General features: G+C 50.6%; 1 protein-coding gene across 1 annotated transcript in view; it reads left to right on the plus strand.

The window, feature by feature from the left end:
• Positions 1 to 7,542: 7,542 nt before the first annotated feature.
• Positions 7,543 to 21,150, plus strand: part of LOC133360324 (ATP-binding cassette sub-family C member 2-like) — a 43,936-nt gene continuing 30,328 nt past the window's right edge. Inside the window, exons 1-3 of the mRNA XM_061578972.1 lie at positions 7,543 to 7,666; positions 10,715 to 10,877; positions 13,265 to 13,456. Coding sequence (XP_061434956.1) covers positions 10,836 to 10,877; positions 13,265 to 13,456 — 234 coding nt within the window. The 5' untranslated portion in view covers positions 7,543 to 7,666; positions 10,715 to 10,835. The remainder of the gene's footprint in view (positions 7,667 to 10,714; positions 10,878 to 13,264; positions 13,457 to 21,150) is intronic.

Consider the following 21,150-nt stretch of genomic DNA (forward strand, 5'->3'; position numbering starts at 1 on the left):
TACTATACACTACACTATACACTACACTATACACAACTATACACTACACTATACACCACACTATACACTACACAATAATTGTAAATATTGTGGATATACTCTCCAACACACAACTGGTTAGTGCTGAACTAGTATACTAGACTAAACACTACTATACACTACACTATACACTACGCTATACACTACTATACACTACACTATACACTACACTATACACTACTCTATACACGTAACTATAATTGTAAATGTTGTGGATGTACTCTCCAACACACAACTGGTTAGTGCTGAACTAGTATACTACATTATACACTACACTATACACTACACCATACACTACACTATACACTACACTATAATTGTAAACGTTGTAGTGGGTTTACTCTCCAACAAACAACCGGTTAGTGCTGTACTAGTAACGAATTGTCACGTTTTGTTTACGTGATAAACCCCTCTGAAGAACCAATGACATCTACATCTGCAGAACATAAAGAACCAGTGGCATCTACATCTGCAGAACATAAAGAACCAGTGGCATCTACATCTGCAGAACGTGAAGAACCAGTGGCATCTACATCTGCAGAACGTGAAGAACCAGTGGCATCTACATCTACAGAACGTGAAGAACCAGTGGCATCTACATCTGCAGAACGTGAAGAACCAGTGGCATCTACATCTGCAGATCGTGAAGAACCAGTGGCATCTACATCTGCAGAACGTGAAGAACCAGTGGTTTCTACATCTGCAGAACGTGAAGTACCATTCGCATCTACATCTGCAGAACGTGAAGAACCAGTGTCATCGACATCTGCTGAACGCGAAGAACCAGTGGCATCTACATCTGCAGAACGTGAAGAACCAGTGGCATCTACATCTGCAGAACGTGAAGAACCAGTGGCATCTACATCTACAGAACGTGAAGAACCAGTGGCATCTACATCTGCAGAACGTGAAGAACAAGTGGCATCTACATCTGCAGAACGTGAAGAACCAGTGGCATCTACATCTGCAGATCGTGAAGAACCAGTGGCATCTACATCTGCAGAACGTGAAGAACCAGTGGTTTCTACATCTGCAGAACGTGAAGTACCATTCGCATCTACATCTGCAGAACGTGAAGAACCAGTGGCATCGACATCTGCTGAACGCGAAGAACCAGTGGCATCTACATCTGCAGGACGTGAAGAACCAGTGGCATCTACATCTGCAGGACGTGAAGAACCAGTAGCATCTACATCTGCAGAACGTGAAGAACCAGTGGCATCTGCATCTTCAGAACGTGAAGAACCAGTGGCATCTACATCTGCGGAACGTGAAGAACCAGTGGCATCTACATCTATAGAACATGAAGAACCAGTGGCATCTACATCTGCAGAACGTGAAGAACAAGTGGCATCTACATCTGCAGAACGTGAAGAACCAGTGGCATCTACATCTGCAGAACGTGAAGAACCAGTGGCATCTACATCTGCAGAACGTGAAGAACCAGTGGCATCTACATCTGCAGAACGTGAAGAACCAGTGGCATCTACATCTACAGAACGTGAAGAACCAGTGGCATCTACATCTGCAGAACGTGAAGAACCAGTGGCATCTACATCTGCAGAACGTGAAGAACCAGTGGCATCTACATCTGCAGAACGTGAAGAACCAGTGGCATCTACATCTGCAGAACGTGAAGAACCAGTGGCATCTACATCTGCAGAACGTGAAGAACAAGTGGCATCTACATCTGCAGAACGTGAAGAACAAGTGGCATCTACATCTGCAGAACGTGAAGAACCAGTGACATCCGCAGAACGTGAAGAACCAGTGGCATCTACATCTACAGGAGTTGATACAAATGTTGTGCCGTATAACCACGTGGAAACGTGGAATGCTGTAAGGGCTGTTGCCGTTTATCAAACACTGTTGAACTCAACACTCTGACTCACACCAGAGGTAGGTGCTCTCTGTTTGGGTCCTCTACCCCGCACTCTGAACAGTGCCTGGTCCTGACTTCAGCAATTCCTTTTAGGGCTCCCCCACTTGTCTGCCCAGAGCGGGGGTTCATCCAACACTGCCCGGCAACAAGGAGAGAGAGAAACCCTCTCTCAGCCGATCTCTACTGAATACTCTGGACCTCATTCTCGGATATTACCTGAGCTCTCCTGCTCGTCTGTCTGGAGCGGGGGTTCATTAAACACCGCCTGGCAACGAGGAGAGAGACACCCTGCAACTAATCCTTGCCCTGGTTCTCCACAACGACTACGCCCACGTGCGCCTTTTGGCGTCATCTGGTCCAACAGCATGTGAGACTGGGCTCTAAGGAAAGCTGTCTCGGGGGTAGACCAATCAACTTCAAGGACAGTGCATACATTATCAGAGTTGTGTTTTTTGTTTGCATTATGGCTGCAGGTATTGTGGTCTATGCAAACATGACTCCTTGTAAAAAAAGGTGTCAGTTTTGTTGGCAGATAGAAGGGTAAAAAACCAATTATCATATATATTTTTTTTACTGGCAAATGAGGTTCCAATGGTGTAAATGCTTACCCCGAGCTCTCATACTCTGATGGTGCATTGTCTTTGAGTTGTGCGCCTTTTGGCGTCATTTGGTCCAACACCACGTGAGACTAGGCTCTAAGAAAAAGCTGTCTCGGGTGTGGACCAAATCAACTTCAAGGACAGTGCATACATTATCAGAGTTGTGTTTTTTGTTTGCATTCCGACTGCAGGTATTGTGGCCAATGCAAACATGACTCCTTGTAAAAAAAGGTGTCAGTTTTGTTGCCAGATAAAAGGGTAAAAAAACAATTATCATATTTTTTACTGGAAAATGAGGTTCCCATGGTGACCACGCCCTCGTCACGTGGTCCACCTTTGGTGGCTCCTCCCCCTAGCCCGGACCCGCCCTTGTTCCCGAAGGAACCTCTTACAGCACACGTGACGTGACGTGACCCTTGACTGTCAACTCGCTCGCTCCACCCTCTGTTCGCCCCTCATGGTTGCTCACACTACTCCTCTCAAGGCAGTAATTATAATGTATATGGGGGGGCACATTCCCCCAAATATTCAAATATGCTCAAAATGTCCCCCCCCCAATATATTGCCATATAATAAAATCATGTTTATTTGATCGTGGTTATGATTGTACTTTATTAATCCCAATCTCTGCCATTACATACAATGAAACAAGAAAAGGTAAAAAAGAAAAAAACAGACATTGTTGTAAAAAATAAATAAAAAGTCCATCCCATGTGTTAGTGAATTTATTAATATTTTAGGCAGGAAATTAGTTTTCAAATTTAGATATTTTTTCTGGGGGGGGGGGGCACCCCCACACCCCCCGGAAGATTTGGTTCCCCCCAATGTTGACTCCATGGCTACGGCCTTGACTCCTCTACACAAATGTTGAAGCCATTCCCCGTGTTTAGTGTACATTCCGTAACAACGCGTTTGGAATCGATGGGTGATACGGTTCAGGGGTAGGCAACCCAAGGATTTCTGCGATGGGTAAGGTGGGTGTAGGAGGGGCACTCCCAGTAAATTTTGAACGTTGAGCCAACGTTCGTCCAACGGTTCTAACCACGTGTCAGCTTTGCGTTCAACATTGAGGTGTTCACTGGGTTATGACCCTGCAGGACACTGGGGAGGGTTACCAATACTTCTCACCGTGGTGAACTCAGTGGCTACCCAGACGGCTCTGCGCTAGAGTGAGGTGTTAACTACCTCGCCTGGTCTACAGGAGGTCGTGGCTTCGATGCGGCTTTTCCGTGATAGACAGAGACAAACAGGGCCGCCTCGGTGGCCTAGGAGATGTTGACTACCTCGCCTGCTCTACAGGAGGTCGTGGCTTCGATCCCGACCCTGACGCCTGCTGTGTATTTGGAGTTTGCGTCTCTCTCATCATCATCACGGTGGCTAGATGTTAACTACCTCGCCTGGTCTACAGGAGATCGTCGCTTCGATCCCGATCCTGACGCCTGTTGTATATTGGGAGTTTGCGGTGTCTCCCTCTCTCTCTCCCTCTCACCGTGGTCCCGTGGATTTGTCTCCGGCTTCCTCTCCAGGGTTTTCCCATCCACGTTGAGAATTAACAACACCACGCGTTCATGAGCATTTCGCTGCTGGAGATGAATTTCCACGCGATGGTAAGCCACTTCGTTGAGCCATCAATACTTTTGAGTGTATGTCTATTTATTTTCTCGATCAATAACCCGTACATCCCCGGCTGAAATGAAAACATAATTATATCCCATGGTGTCAGGTGCCAAACTTTGGGGTTCAAACTTCGCGGATAATATCTGTACTCTGATCCATAACCAAGGCTGGGATCAGAGGTTACAGATGGCGTTGCTGCTGCCGCTGCTGCTGCTGCTGATGTTGTTGAGGGCCTGGGTTCCACTATGAGGTTCAGCGGCAAAGCCACAGAGATGATACCGGGGTCTCGTAGACTCATCACACAGAGAGTCATGGACTCACATAGAGGCACGTAGACTCACACAGACACCCAGAGACTCACACAGACACCCACAGACTCACACAGACACCCATAGACTCACACTGAGACCCGTAGACTCAGTGAGCCAAAGAATTATATATAAATCAATAGACTCACACAGACACCCACAGACTCACACAGACACCCACAGACTCCCACAGACACCCATAGACTCACACTGAGACCCGTAGACTCACACAGACACCCATAGACTCACACTGAGACCCGTAGACTCAGTGAGCCAAAGACTTATATACAAATCAATAGACTCGCAAATACACCCATAGACTCAGACAGAGCTACAGACTCAGAGACCCACAGACTGTCACAGAGACCCATAAACTCACACAGAGAGCGAGGCTTAGATAGAGAGACACATAATCACACAAAGAGCCATAGGCTCAGACAGAGAGACACAGACTCACACAGACACCCACAGACTCACACAGAGAGCCATAGACTCAGACAGAGAGCCACATACTCACACAGAGAGCCATAGACTCACACAGAGAGAAAAACTCACACGGAGAACCACAGACTCACACAGAGAGCCATAGACTCAAAAAGCGAGCCACAGACTCACATAGCGACCCACAGACGCACACAGAGAGCCACAGAATCACACTGAGACCTATAGACTCACATATATATCCATCGACTTTTATAGGGACCCATAGACTCGCACAGAGACATATAGACTCATATAGAAAGCCACAGATTCACACAGAGAGCCACAGACTCAGACAGAGAGCCACAGGCTCACACAGACACCCACAACTCACATAGCGACCCACAGACTCACACAAAGAGCCACATAATCACACTGAGACCACTAGACTCACACATATATCCATGGACTTTTATAGGGACCCATAGACTCGCACAGAAACATATAGACTCAGACAATCAGCCATAAACTCATGCAGAGACCCATAGACTCACACAGACAGCCAAATACTCCCACAGAGAGCCGTAGACTCACACGGAGACCCATAGACTCACACAGAGACCCACAGACTCCTACACAGAGCCATAGGCTCACACAGAGAGCCACAGACTATTACAGAGAGCGATAGGCTCACACAGAGAGCCAGAGACTCACACAGTGAGCCATAGGGTCACAGAAATGAGTACCTGGTGCGGTGTGCAGTAAACATCGCAAACAGGGGAGACAAAGGCGGCCGGGCGTGGTGCTGGCCACCCACGCCCTCGTGTGCCGTGCCGGCCTTCATAGGTGCTCACTCAGAGGAGGAGTTGGAGGCGCTGCTTTTAAACCTGGAGCATGACTCTAAGAGGTGAGGTCTCACCATCAGCCCCTCCAAAACTAAGCACCTGCCTGGGTATTTTGTGCCATCAAACACTCCACCCCTCAACTCCTCATTTGTGGAGAGAGTGGACAGTGTTCAGTCGGGCAGCATTATATTTCATCGGCTGTGTAATGGTGTGTGGAATCTACCTGGTCTGTCGCTCCATGAGAAGCTGTGGGTCTTCTCGGCCATAGTCATCTCTGCTTATGAAACGTAGAAATTGATCATGGAACATCTGCGCCAGTTAGAATAATTCAGGATGACTTGCCTTAGATCCATTCCTGGGTTCAACCAGGCTGGATTGTGTGAGGAGCTCACAATTCCTTGACAAATCTGGACACATTCCCAACGGTGAGCTCCTCCGGCAAACAAGGCTGCATTGGCTGGGTGATGTAGCCCGCATGCCCAGCCACCGCATGTCTAGGCAGCTTTTGTTTGGTCGGAGAGGATGGGCTAAACGGGCACGACACGGGCTAGAGAAGAGATGGAGTGATGTGGTACAGGAGGACGTGGAGCTGAGTGGACTTGCCGATGACCGGTACCAGCGGTGTCAAGATCAGCCTCTGTGGAGGAGGAGGCTCGTGAAGGACGCTACTGGGCAGTTGGAGGCAGTCGCCCTCCAGCAACAACGGAGGGCGGAGGAGCGACGCTCACAACAACGAGCGGAACGCCGGGCGATAAAGCACGGCAAATTGACACAGTAGGGGGCACAGGTGGTGCTTCTATCGGTCATCATCTCAGCCAGCCAACCCATGGCACCTGGGTAGGCCCCGTAACCTCCTGCCAGCGGGGAGCAATTCGACACGTGCCGTCGAAGTGCACCTAGCCTGGCACGGGCGCCGTGGTGACGTCACTGCCACTTAGTGGCGACCGGCAGCTTCTGGTGTCAGAGGGTGCGCTGCGTGGGTCGTTGTGGGGAGCGGTGGCGCAGTGGTTAGCGCTCTGTGTGTGTGGGGAGCGGTGGTGCAGTGGTTAGCACACTGTGTGTGTGTGGGGAGCGGTGGCGCAGTGGTTAGTGCACTGTGCGTGTGTGGGGAGCGGTGGTGCAGTGGTTAGCGCACTGTGTGTGAGGGGAGCGGTGGTGCAGTGGTTAGCACACTGTGTGTGTGTGGGGAGCGGTGGTGCAGTGGTTAGCGCGTTGCGCTCCGAACCCCGCATTTCGAATCCCACTCACGGCCAACAACCATTGGCGATCAAACTCGAACCGGGTATGGGCCTCCCCTAGGTCTACCCAGCCTCAAACGCAATTTGTAAAAAAAGAAAAAAACATCGCCATTGGGGAGACAAAGGCGGCCCGGTGTTTACTAGCTAACAGCACTTGCCCCAACAGTCTGTTCCGGCTACCCGGGGGATCTTTGTCTTCTTTTGCGGCGTCTGAACATGCTGACACCCACCGGACCCCCTCCACCCCCCACTATTAAGATGTAAATCACGTATCTTGATTGTCGTCCAAAGTTCAGCTTCGGCAGCATCAGTGAGTGCTGTGAGGGTTGCTTGCTGCTGCTACTGCTGCTGCTGTATACGCCAGGGCCGCTGTATAATCAACTCTACCCACCACGACCACCACCCCCCCCCTTCATTCATTCCAACGGAGGAGGCAGAGAGGAGCTTTGGGAGACAGAAACTTCAGCAGCATCGGTGCTGTGTGGGTTGTTTGCCGCTGCTGCTGCTGCTGTATAAGCCACGGTGGCTGCATAATCAACTCTAGCCCCCCCCACCCCCTTCATTCATTCCGTCGATTCGTTCACTAACGGAGGGGCAGAGAGGAGGCGGGGGGCAGGAGAAGCGGAGACGACTTTACACAGCAACAGGGAGCGGGAGCAGGAGGAGGATCTCATCTTCTGAGTCGACTTTGCTGGCGCCACTAACTTGGAGGTCTCCCGTAAGTTGATGTCGCCGCTTAGCGGATCGTCAGCGGGGTTCTACGCGCGCGCGCTTGCCTCGCTACGATGCACGTTGCTCCTTTTCGTAATTTTTTGCATTATTTTTCCGTTATTTTTTCTGTGAATTTTTCCATAATTTTCCTGTAATTTTCTATATTTTTCCGTAAAATTTTCCATAATTTTTTACAATTTTTTCCGTAAAATTTTCCATAATTTTTTTCCGTATTTTTCTCCCATAATTTTCTCCCCATAATTTTTTGGGCGTTAATAATCCCGCCGTGTCGATGGTGTTCGATCACGTTCGCGTGTTTCACACTCGGAGTCGTCGTATGGGAAGGCCACAGTCAGGTGAGTGACCGGGAAGATTTACGGATGTTTGTTTTTAACCCTCTCCATCAACATCGCAGTCATAACTTCATTCTATATCCACTGCTGGATGAAGGCCTCCACAAGCCTCCACCACCATCACCATCATCGTAGCAGCCATGGTCACTCCATTTTTATTTGACTTTTATTAATTTTAATTTTAATTTTTTACCTACGTGACTTTGCCAAAAAAACCTAAGAATATGGTCACTCCACAGCTGGATGAAGATCAACATGATGATGTCATTCGCCCTCCGTGTGGTCTCTAATCCGCGTGCCCCCCCCTCTCTCTCTCTGCGTCTCTTCTTCGTTTCTGCGTGGAACTGCCAGCAGGCATCTGTGCGTGATGTGTTTGTTGTTGTTGCAAACTTCTCAGGTTGTTGTTGTCGTTGTCGAAGGAGCGTGCCTACGGCACGATGCGTCTCCTAAGATTCATAATCTTTGTAGGAATACGTAGGGAGGTGAATGATGTGATGGAGGTGATGGAGGTGTGGAGGTGATGGTAGGTGAGGGAGGTGAGGGAGGGGTGGTGAGGGAGGTGAGGTAGGTGATGTAGGTGATGGAGTGATGGAGGTGAGGGAGGGGAGGGAGGTGATGGAGGTGAAGGAGGTGATGTAGGTGATGGAGGTGAGGGAGGTGATGGAGTGATGGAGGTGAGGTAGGTGATGTAGGTGATGTAGGTGATGGAGGTGAGGGAGGTGATGGAGGTGAGGGAGGTGATGTAGGTGATGTAGGTGATGTAGGTGATGTAGGTGATGGAGGTGATGGAGTGATGGAGGTGATGTAGGTGATGTAGGTGATGTAGGTGATGTAGGTGATGTAGGTGATGTAGGTGATGGAGGTGATGGAGGTGATGGAGGTGATGTAGGTGATGTAGGTGATGTAGGTGATGGAGGTGATGTAGGTGATGTAGGTGATGTAGGTGATGGAGGTGATGTAGGTGATGTAGGTGATGTAGGTGATGGAGGTGATGGAGGTGATGTAGGTGATGTAGGTGATGTAGGTGATGGAGGTGATGTAGGTGATGTAGGTGATGGAGTGATGGAGGTGATGTAGGTGATGTAGGTGATGTAGGTGATGTAGGTGATGGAGTGATGGAGGTGAGGTAGGTGATGTAGGTGATGGAGGTGATGGAGGTGATGTAGGTGATGGAGTGATGTAGGTGATGGAGGGTGAGGAGGATGAGGGAGGTGATGGAGGTGAGGGAGGTGATGTAGGTGATGTAGGTGATGGAGGTGATGGAGTGAGGGAGGTGATGTAGGTGATGTAGGTGATGTAGGTGATGGAGGTGAAGGAGGTGATGTAGGTAATGGAGGTGAGGGAGGTGATGGAGGTGAGGGAGGTGATGTAGGTGATGTAGGTGATGGAGGTGATGGAGTGATGTAGGTGATGTAGGTGATGGAGGGTGAGGAGGATGAGGGAGGTGATGGAGGTGATGGAGTGATGGAGGTGAGGGAGGTGATGTAGGTGATGTAGGTGATGGAGGGTGAGGAGGATGAGGGAGGTGATGGAGGTGAGGGAGGTGATGTAGGTGATGTAGGTGATGTAGGTGATGTAGGTGATGGAGGGTGAGGAGGATGAGGGAGGTGATGGAGGTGAGGGGTAGTAGGCGGGGGAGCTAGAACTGAAGTCTGCGTGTCTCTCTCTCTCCGTGGTCGCGTGGATTCTTTGGCTGTTTTTCCCTCCTCCACATTTAGAATCAACGTCCACGCGTTCAGAGTTATTTGTTGGCTGCTTTCAATGTCCATTTGTGAAAGCCAGATCGATTCTGAAAAAAGATAGAGCAGCTCAGTGAACTTGAACTATGCATCTCACTGTGACTATATGGGTGTGAGTCTATGGGTTGCTGTGTGCGTCTATGGGTCTCTGTATAAGTCTATGGGTTTCTGTGTGAGTCTAAGGGTTTCTGTGTGAGTCTATGGGTCTCTGTGTGAGTCTTTGGGTTGCCGTGTGAGTCTATGGGTTTCTGTGTGCGTCTATGTGTCTCTATATGAGTCTATGGGTTTCTGTGTGAGTCTATGGGTCTCTGTGTGAGTCTTTGGGTTGCCGTGTGAGTCTATGGGTTTCTGTGTGCGTCTATGGGTCTCTGTACGCACCTATGTGTTTCTGTGTGAGTCTATGGGTTTCTGTATGAGTCTTTGGGTCTCTGTGTGAGTCTATGGGTTTCTGTGTCCGTCTATGGATCTCTGTATGAGTCTTTGGGTCTCTGTATGAGTCTAAAGTTCTCTATGTGGGTATGGATCTCAATGTGAGTCTATGCATATTTATTTGAGTCAGTGGGTTTCTGTGTGAGTCTATGGGTCTTTGTGTGAGTCTATGGGTCTCTGTATGAGTCTGTGGTTTGCTGTGTGAGTCTATGGGTATATTTGCGAGTTTGGGTCTCTATGTGAGTCTATGCATCTCCCTGTGAGGCTATAGGTTTCTCTTGCGAGTATGTGTCTCTACGTGGGTCTATGCGTCTCCCTGTGAGTTTATTAGTTTATCTTGTGAGTATGTGTCTCTATGTGAGTCTATGGGTCTCTATGTGAGTCTATGCATCTCCCTGTGAGTCTATAGGTTTCTCTTGCGAGTATGGGTCTCTATGTGAGTCTATGCGTCTCCACGTGAGTGTTATGGGGGTCCCTGTGTGAGTCGACGTGAGTTGACGTGACGACGACGGTTGACTCTGATGCGGCGTGCAGGGTTCCGCTGCGTGACTCCGTGAGACTCGTGAGGGACCGCGCGAGCCTCTCCGTCGAGCTACCCCCCACCGCTCCTCTGTCGAGAGTCCGAGTGCCAAGGGGGCATACCAAGAGGCGACCGATGGCGTCGACGCTGGACCGATACTGCGGCTCCACTTTCTGGGTGAGGAGGCGCGCGGAAAAGGGCGGTGGCAGAGAAAGGAGGTGGGGAGGGAGCGGGGTGAAATGAAAAGAAATGAAAAGAAATGAAATGATAAAATAATTACACTTTGAAAAGAAATAAAACGGAGAAAGTAAAATAAAATAAAAATCTCAAACAATCTATATATAAAACAATCGATAAAAGCAATAGAATATATTGAAAAAAAGACAAATATATAAAATCGAATCAATAATATCTTTTAAAAAATAATAAAAATAATAAAAATAAAATTTACAGAAAATACATCAATAAAATATATTAAATTGATTGAAAATATACAAAGAAATACAAAAAATAATATATAATAAATAAACATGTATCGCACATTTCATCCCAAGGATCCCAATGTGCCCCCGAACTATGGAAAGCTGGGAGATGCCAAGGCAGATCCAGTGAGGGGGGTGGGGGGGGGGGCAGTGGGCGGAGGGGGGGCGTAGGGCAGGGGGCCCATTTTTAAAGCAGACAAAATTTTCAGGGCAACCTTTAAATATCTCTTAAAGATTCTAAATTGTCTCATCGTTATCTAGCGGTCAACGGCGTTCCATAGTCTCCATCGTCGCTGCACTCTGCGAAAGAAGCGATCGTCCCCAGGGACGGAGCCTTGCAGTAACACTCGACGCAGGAGGTCTTCAATGACAGGAGCCGTTATTTCTTCCGGCATGAGACACGCGCGGGTCTTCGGAGATTCCCTTCACTGCAAGCGTCCCGAGCTATGGCGTCCTCTCCCCACCTCCTTAAACAGGGCCTACGTTACTTACGAACTTCCAGAGATACGAAAAGATATGTCCATACGTCCAGTTGCCCGTTTGGACCGAGAGTCATAAGTGATCGCAGTGGTGGCATCTCCATCTGCAGAACGTGAAGGCGTAGTGGCATCTACATCTGCAGAACATGAAGAACCAGTGGCATCTACATCTACAAGAGATTATACAACTTTTAAAGCTATTCCCCGTGTTTAGTGTACACGCTGTACAAAGTGTTTGAAATCGACTGGAGTAAATTAGGGACTTACAAATAAATCGACTTACGAACAGACCTCTGGAACCTAACCATTTCGTACGTCGACGAGTCCCCGTATATCCCTCAAGCCCCCTGTTTCGAAAGTTATTTGACCTTCCCCTTTCCCCTCCACCCAATCACCTTCCCACTCTCTCCAGCAGGTCAACCTGACCGACCGACCCCCGTGTCAATCATCCCTCAGTTTCCCCTCCCCCTCCATGTTTGTATTTCTGCTTGCAATGTCCTTCCATCGATGTCCCCCCTGCCTCTGACCAATTCCCCCTTTCAGGGCCCTTTAAGTGAACAATCAGAGGGTGCTTTGGTTTAATACTTCCCGATCTATCTGTGTCTGCTGGGTCTCTCTGTGAGTCTATGTGTCCCTGTTTGAGTCTATTGATCTCTGTGTAAGTCTATTGATCTCTGTGTGAGTCTATGGATCTCTGTGTGTGTCTGTGGGTCTCTCTGTTAGCCTGTGGTTCTCTGTGTGAGTATATGGCTCTCTATGAGTCTTTGGCTCTCTGTATGAGTATGTGGCTCTCTGTGTGTGTCTCTGGGTCTCTGTGTGAGTCTGTGGGTCTCTGTGTGAGTCTATGTGTCTCTCAGGGAGTCTCTGTGTCTCTGTGTGAGTCTATGGGTCTCTGCCTGAGTCTATGCGACTCTGTGTGAGTCTATGGGTGTCTGTCTGAGTCTATGCGTCTCTGTGTAGTCTTTGGGTCTCTCTCTGAGTCTATGCGTCTCTGTGCGAGTCTATGGGTCTCTGTCTGAGTCTATGGGTCTCTGTGTGATTCTATGGGTCTCTGTGTGATTCTATGGGTCTCTGTGTGAGTCTATGGGTCTCTGTGTGAGTCTATGCGTCTCTGTGTGAGTCTATGGGTCTCTGTGTTAGTCTATGGGTCTCTGTGCGAGTCTATGGGTCTCTGTCTGAGTCTATGGGTCTCTGTGTGAGTCTATGGGTCTCTGTCTGAGTCTATGGGTCTCTGTGTGAGTCTATGGGTCTCTGTCTGAGTCTATGGGTCTCTGTGTGAGTCTATGGGTCTCTGTCTGAGTCTATGGGTCTCTGTGTGAGTCTATGGGTCTCTGTCTGAGTCTATGGGTCTCTGTCTGAGTCTATGGGTCTCTGTCTGAGTCTATGCGTCTCTGTCTGAGTCTATGGGTCTCTGTCTGAGTCTATGGGTCTCTGTGTGATTCTACCTATGTACGTTAAACGTCTTTCCCACTGTACGTAGCCAACCGTGCTAATCGGAGGTCGTGTTCCCACCTCCCCATTCCCTCTCTCCCATTCCTCCCCACTTCATCACCCACCTACCCACCCACCCCCACCCCACCCCATGCGTCCTCGCCTCATCAAGAACTCATCGCTGCTGGAGACGGAGACGCCCGACCTCACGGTGTGCTTCGAGCAGACGGTGCTCGTCTGGGCCCCGCTGTCGCTGCTCTGGCTGCTGGCGGCTCCCATCCAGCTGGCGAATCTGTGGGGCGTGCCGAGCGTGACACGGCCTGTCCAGCCGCGGCGATTCAGCTTCCTGTACATCGCCAAGCAGGTGACTTGTTCCCATCCCCAAGCAGGTGACCCGTTCCCATCGCCAAGCAGGTGACCCGTTCCCATCCCCAAGCAGGTGACACGTTCCCATCCCCAAGCAGGTGACACGTTCCCATCCCCAAGCAGGTGACACGTTCCCATCCCCAAGCAGGTGACACGTTCCCATCCCCACTTAGGTGACACGTTCCCATCCCCAAGCACGTGACCCGTTCCCATCGCCAAGCAGGTGACACTTTCCCGTCCCCACTCAGGTGACACGTTCCCATCGCCAAGCAGGTGACACGTTCCCATCCCCAAGCACGTGACCCGTTCCCATCCACAAGCAGGTGACACGTTCCCATCCACAAGCAGGTGACTCGTTCCCATCGCCAAGCAGGTGACACGTTCCCATCGCCAAGCAGGTGACCCGTTCCCATCCTCAAGCAGGTGAAACGTTCCCATCCCCAAGCAGGTGACACGTTCCCATCGCCAAGCAGGTGACACGTTCCCATTCCCAAGCAGGTGACCCGTTCCCATCGCCAAACAGGTGACACGTTCCCATCCCCAAGCATGTGACACGTTCCCATCCCCAAGCATGTGACACGTTCCCATCCCCAAGCAGGTGACACGTTCCCATCGCCAAGCAGGTGACACGTTCCCATCCCCAAGCAGGTGACACGTTCCCATCCCCAAGCAGGTGACACGTTCCCATCCCCAAGCAGGTGACCAGTTCCCATCTCCAAGCAGGTGACACGTTCCCATCTCCAAGCAGGTGACGCGTTCCCATCTCCAAGCAGGTGACAAGTTCCCATCTCCAAGCAGGTGACACGTTCCCATCCCCACTCAGGTGACACTTTCCCATCCCCACTCAGGTGACTCGTTCCCATCCCCACTCAGGTGACACGTTCCCATCCCCAAGCAGGTGACACGTTCCCATCGCCAAGCAGGTGACCCGTTCCCATCCCAACTCAGGTGACCCGTTCCCATCGCCACTCAGGTGACCCGTTCCCCTCCCCAAGCAGGTGACACGTTCCCATCGCCAAGCAGGTGACACGTTCCCATCGCCACTCAGGTGACACGTTCCCATCCCCAAGCAGGTGACACGTTCCCATCGCCAAGCAGGTGACACGTTCCCATCGCCAAGCAGGTGACGCGTTCCCATCGCCAAGCAGGTGACACGTTCCCTTCCCCAAGCAGGTGACACGTTCCCATCGCCAAGCAGGTGACACGTTCCCATCGCCAAGCAGGTGACACGTTCCCTTCCCCAAGCAGGTGACACGTTCCCATCCCCAAGCAGGTGACACGTTCCCATCCCCACTCAGGTGACACGTTCCCTTCCCCAAGCAGGTGACACGTTCCCATCCCCAAGCAGGTGACACGTTCCCATCCCCACTCAGGTGACACGTTCCCATCCCCAAGCAGGTGACACGTTCCCATCGCCAAGCAGGTGACACGTTCCCATCCCCAAGCACGTGACCCGTTCCCATCGCCAAGCAGGTGACACGTTCCCATCCCCAAGCAGGTGACATGTTCCCATCGCCAAGCAGGTGACACTTTCCCGTCCCCACTCAGGTGACACGTTCCCATCGCCAAGCAGGTGACCCGTTCCCATCCACAAGCAGGTGACCCGTTCCCATCGCCAAGCAGGTGACACGTTCCCATCCACAAGCAGGTGACCCGTTCCCATCGCCAAGCAAGTGACCCGTTCCCATCGCCAAGCAGGTGACCTGTTCCCATCCCCAAGCAGGTGACCCGTTCCCATCGCCACTCAGGTGACCCGTTCCCATCGCCAAGCAGGTGACCCGTTCCCATCGCCAAGCAGGTGACCCGTTCCCATCCCCAAGCAGGTGACACGTTCCCATCCCCAAGCAGGTGACACGTTCCCATCCCCAAGCAGGTGAGACGTTCCCATCCCCAAGCAGGTGACACGTTCCCATCCCCAAGTAGGTGACACGTTCCCATCCCCAAGCAGGTGACACGTTCCCATCCCCACTCAGGTGACACGTTCCCATCCCCAAGCAGGTGACACGTTCCCATCCCCAAGCAGGTGACACGTTCCCATCCCCACTCAGGTGACACGTTCCCATCCCCACTCAGGTGACACGTTCCCATCCCCACTCAGGTGACACGTCCTCTATGTGAGTCTATGGGTCTCTATACGAGTCTATGGGTCTTTGTTTGTAGGTCCTCTATGTGAGTCTATGGTGCTCTGTGTGAGTCTATGGGTCTCTCTGCGAGTCTATGGGTCTCTGTGCGAGTCTGTGGGTCTCTGCGTGAGTCTGTGGGTCTCTGCGTGAGTCTATGGGTCTCTATGTGAGTCTATGGTGCTCTGTGTGAGTCTATGGGTCTCTGTGCGAGTCTATGGGTCTCTGCGTGAGTCTGTGGGTCTCTGCGTGAGTCTATGGGTCTCTATGCGAGTCTATGGGTCTTTGTTTGTAGGTCCTCTATGTGAATCTATGGTGCTCTGTGTGAGTCTATGGGTCTCTATGCGAGTCTATGGGTCTTTGTTTGTAGGTCCTCTATGTGAGTCTATGGTGCTCTGTGCGAGTCTATGGGTCTCTGTGCGAGTCTGTGGGTCTCTGCGTGAGTCTGTGGGTCTCTGCGTGAGTCTATGGGTCTCTATGTGAGTCTATGGTGCTCTGTGTGAGTCTATGGGTCTCTGTGCGAGTCTATGGGTCTCTGCGTGAGTCTGTGGGTCTCTGCGTGAGTCTATGGGTCTCTATGCGAGTCTATGGGTCTTTGTTTGTAGGTCCTCTATGTAAGTCTATGGGTCTTTATGTGAGTTTATGGGTCTCTGTGTGAGTCTATGGGTCTCTTTGTAAGTCTATGGGTCTCTGTGTGAGTCTATGGGTCTCTATGCGAGTCTATGGGTGTTTGTTTGTAGGTCCTCTATGTGAGTCTATGAGTCTCTATGCAAGTCTACGGGTCTCTCTGATTCTGATTCTGGCTACGCCACACCACGCGCCAAATCACCGCGTGGCGCTTCTGGGCGTGCTACTTCTGCGGCCGTCTGGAACGCTCTTCCCTTCCGATATTCGGAAGCCACTGGGAGCCATGATGCTTCTTTTACATCATCATCATCCAGATTGACAAACTCATCTCTTTAGAACTGCTGCTTGTGTTTAGTTCGTTGTCTTTCACGCCAAACCTCCGATGGGCGCGTTTGTCGACATGCGGTGGCGCTAAAGAGGTTCAACGTACATAGGAGGGTTGATGGATCAAAGACAAAGCTCCCCCGCATAGCCTTCACAGGCTGTTGTGGCAAGTGTTGTGAGCGAGTAGCACTTATGAAGGCCGGCACGGCACATGAGGGGGTGGGTGGCCAGCACCACGCCAGGCCGCCTTTGTCTCTCCGGTGGCGAAATTCTACACGCGGCCACATCAGGTTACTAATTTGAGGCCGAGTCGACCTAGGGGAAGCCCAGGAGCGGATTCAGATAATCGTCACTGGCGATGGTGGTGGCCGTGAGCGGCAAACTGAACTCTGGTCGCAGGGTTCGTAGAATCATTGCGCCAACCACTGCACCACGTGGGCAGACAAAGGTCCCCCGTATAGCCTGTGACAGAGTGTTGGGGCAAGTGCTGTGTAGCGGGGAGCAGCGCCAATGAAGGCCGCCAATGAAGGCCGGCACGGCGCGCGAGGGGGGTGGGTGGCCAGCACCCCGCCCAGGCCGTCTTTGTCTCACCCAGCGGCGATGTTTCTGCACACCGCCGTTTGACGCTGAGTCGACCTAGGGGAGTCCCGGCAGCTGTTGTTGGATGGCCGTGGGGGGGGGGGGGGCGAATCAAAGTCGGGTCGCCGAGCTCGTAGCGAGACAGCCAACGCAGGGGCTTTGTGAACCCGGCGACCTGAGGTTAAGTTTATATTGGCACTTAAAATGCCTTCAACTGTCAGCTCGTGTTGCAGACTGAATATATGGGCAATAACGGAAACAAACTGACGGGATAACAACGATAAAATACAAACACTAGCCTAGGCAATGTAAGGGATATTGCAATGTTGCGGGGTGTCGTGAAACTAGCAGAGATCTTTGTGTCTCTGTGTGAGTCTATGGGTCTTTCAGGGAGTCTATGGTTCTCTTAGTGAGTCTATGTGTCTTTGTGTGAGTCTATGGGTCTCTGTGTGAGTCTATGGGTCTCTGTGTGAGTCTATGTGTCTCTGTGTGAGTCTATGTATCTCTGTGTGAGTCTGTGGGTCTCTGTGTGAGTCTGTGGGTCTCTGTGTGAGTCTGTGGGTCTCTGAGTGAGTCTGTGGGTCTCTGTGTGAGTCTATGTGTCTCTGTGTGAGTCTATGGGTCTCTGTGTGAGTTTATGTGTCTCTTAGTGAGTCTATGTGTCTCTGTGTGAGTCTATGTGTCTCTGTGTGAGTCTATGTGTCTCTTAGTGAGTCTATGTGTCTCTGTGTGAGTCTACGGGTTTCTGTGTGCGTCTATGGGTCTCTGTGTGAGTCTATCGGTCTGTCAGGGAGTCTATGTGTCTCTGTGTGAGTCTGTGGGTCTCTGAGTGAGTCTATGTGTCTCTGTGTGAGTCTATGTGTCTCTGTGTGAGTCTATGGGTCTCTGTCTGAGTCTATGGCTCTCTCAGGGAGTCTCTGTGTCTCTGTGTGAGTCTATGTGTCTCTGTGTGAGTCTATGGCTCTCTGTGTGAGTCTATGGTTCTCTTAGTGAGTCTAGGGGTGTCTGTGTGAGTCTATGTGTCTCTGTGTGAGTCTGTGGGTCTCTGTGTGAGTCTATGGCTCTCTGTGTGAGTCTATGGCTCTCTCTGTGAGTCTATGTCTATCTGCGTGAGTATATGGGTCTCAATATGATGAGTCTGTGGGGAACTATGTTAGTCTATGGCTCTCTATGCAAGTTTACGAAACTCTGTGTGATGAGTCTATGGGTCTCTGTGTGAGTCTATGGGTCTCTGTGTGAGAACCATAGGCTCACTCACGCAAATATCCATAGACTCACACAGAGACCCGTAGACTCACACAGGAACACAAAGATGCACACAGAGATCCGTAGACTCACTGCACAGACACCTATAGACTCACCACACAGAGACCCATATACTCATCAAACAAAGACCCATAGACTCATCACACAGATATCTATAGACTCATGCACAGATCTATATACTCATACAGAGACCCATAGACTCCCACAGAGACCCATAGACTTCCACAGGGACACAGACTCACACGGAGATACATAGACTCATACAGAGACCCATATACTCTCACAGAGACCCATAAACTCACACAAAGACCCATAAACTCTCACAGAGAGCCATAGACTCACACAGAGACCCATAGACTCACACAGAGAGTCATAGACTCACACAGAGACCCATACACTCACACAGAGAGCCATAGACTCACACAGAGGGCCATAGACTCACACAGAGAGCCATAGACTCACACAGAGGGCCATGGACTCACACAGAGAGCCATAGACTCATACAAAGACCCATAGACTCACACAGAGAGCCATAGACTCACACAGAGGGCCATGGACTCACACAGAGAGCCATAGACTCACACAGAGAGCCATAGATTCACACAGAGAGCCATAGACTCACATAGAGAGCCATAGACTCACCTTACCTCCAAGATTTAAACCCGGTACTCAAATGCAACAAAGGAGTTCACGATCTCAGCCCGTTCACCAATGACTGCACACAACACACAAAACACACAACTCACACACAACACACACGCAACGCACACAACCCACACAACACACACACAACACACACACAACACACACAACTCACACAACACACACACAGCTCACACACACAACACACACACAACACACTCACAACATACACACAACTCACACACAACACACACACAACACATACACAGGCGGTGTAAGTGTTGAGGTGCAATCCACGACTCCGAGGCAGGTTGCTGTTAGGGGCTCACGGCACGTTTATTTAAGGGCTTTCGCCAAGTTGTTCAGGGCTTACGCGAGGTGGATAAGGCTTATGCCGAACCAACACCCCCCTAGCCAATAACTCCCCCAGGGGACAGGGGACTGTGATCCCTTCACCACAGTTAGCCCGGCTCTCCACCCTGCCCTGGCCCGGAGACCACCCCCAACCTCGGCCGGTCGGGTGGCGTAGCCTCCCGTAGCCTCGTGTGTGGATCACCTACCCAGAGTCCCCACTCCCACCCCCGACGAACCCTGCTTCCATCCCGGGTCCCCCTTTAAATACCCCCTGGGGGCTTGATGTCACCGTCCTCCACGGCCCGCCTGACGTCACGTCCCGCGACGCCACTCTCTCCGAGGGCGAGCGTGACGTGATGTCACCCACGTGACGTGATGTCACCCACTACTCCTCTACATCAGTATTGAACACCACACGTGGCCATTGTCTCGGCCTCGCTGTGCGCTGCGTTGCACCGCTAGCTGAGTAGATAACCTCGCGTCCAATAAACCCTCGGAGCCAGGGTGAACATCCGACTCCAAACGTCATTTATTGGTTTTAACGAGGTAACACTGGTGAGAAAACACAGATACATCATCTGTTATAACCCGGAAACACCAACACAATGAATGATACCACAGCATCATAAAATTGTCTTAGATAACATGTTTCTCAACAATAGACCCTGGAGGGGGCAGGCACCTGCATTACCACTGAACAACTATACAAGAGCATAAGCTGCTGTGTTACATAAGGCACACCGTGTAATCATCACACTGCACCCCAGATGCACAGTACTACACATAACACTGCACTATGAATGAGACATTTTGTCATCCTTGCTCTCCAGATCGCAATAAAGTTACTTGGGTACAAGTCTGACTCGACTTATTAGATTACAAGTAACATTCACAATAAGGAAAGTTGCAGGCTTCGTTGTTAACTAGGCCTCGTATTTATCATAACAATTTAACAGCATTATAAAGGCATTTACATCCTTATAACGGTCATTCTAACATTATAACAGCATTGCCAATATTATAAGAACATAAACGAACTTACAGACAATGATTCTTAAGGTCCCACAATGGACAATTGCGGCTGGCTTCTCTGGGACGCGATGTGTGCCGCCATCTTGAATTATGTGTGTAATGGCCGACGCCCGCGTGGTTGAGCGGGAATCTTAAATCGCAACTTCCTGGTCACGTGACCAAAATTAGCATCAATAACAGGAAATTCCTGTGTACATACGCCCCCCCCTCCATCTGCTGTGAGGTAAACCTCCTGCCGTGAGGCAGAACAGCCATTCACGCTCTCGGTGCAAGAGCAGCAGCAGCAGCAGCGACACTTCATGAAGTGTGGTTGTTGCCCGCGTTGTGTTGTTGTTGTGTGTCCTTGTTATGTATAGTTGCGTAACGTTGCTGTGTATCGCTGTTGTGTGTCGTTGTGTATTGTTCGTGTGTATCGGTGGTGTGTCATTGTGTATTGTTGATGTGTATCTTGCATCGCTGTGTGTGTCGTTGTGTATCGTTGTTGTGTATCATTACGCTACCTTTGGCCTCTTAACTGCTGTGCATCAGACGCGCTTCTACGCATTTACGATGTTTGTTGTTTTAGTGAGCGGGGTCGAGATAATGTTCACGACGCGTTATCCACGTGCGTGGACGCTCACTTACGCACGTGCGCACCTACAAACAAAATGAGGGTACCCCAATGGGTTCTGCCTTATCGCCAGTGGTAGCGAATTTTTTTCATGGAAAAATTTGAGACAGATGCCATCCAGACATCCACCCTACGTCC

Source organism: Lethenteron reissneri, chromosome 68, assembly GCF_015708825.2.
Source record: "Lethenteron reissneri isolate LAM-NWPU_2019-01 chromosome 68, ASM1570882v1, whole genome shotgun sequence".
Lineage (NCBI taxonomy): Eukaryota > Metazoa > Chordata > Hyperoartia > Petromyzontiformes > Petromyzontidae > Lethenteron > Lethenteron reissneri.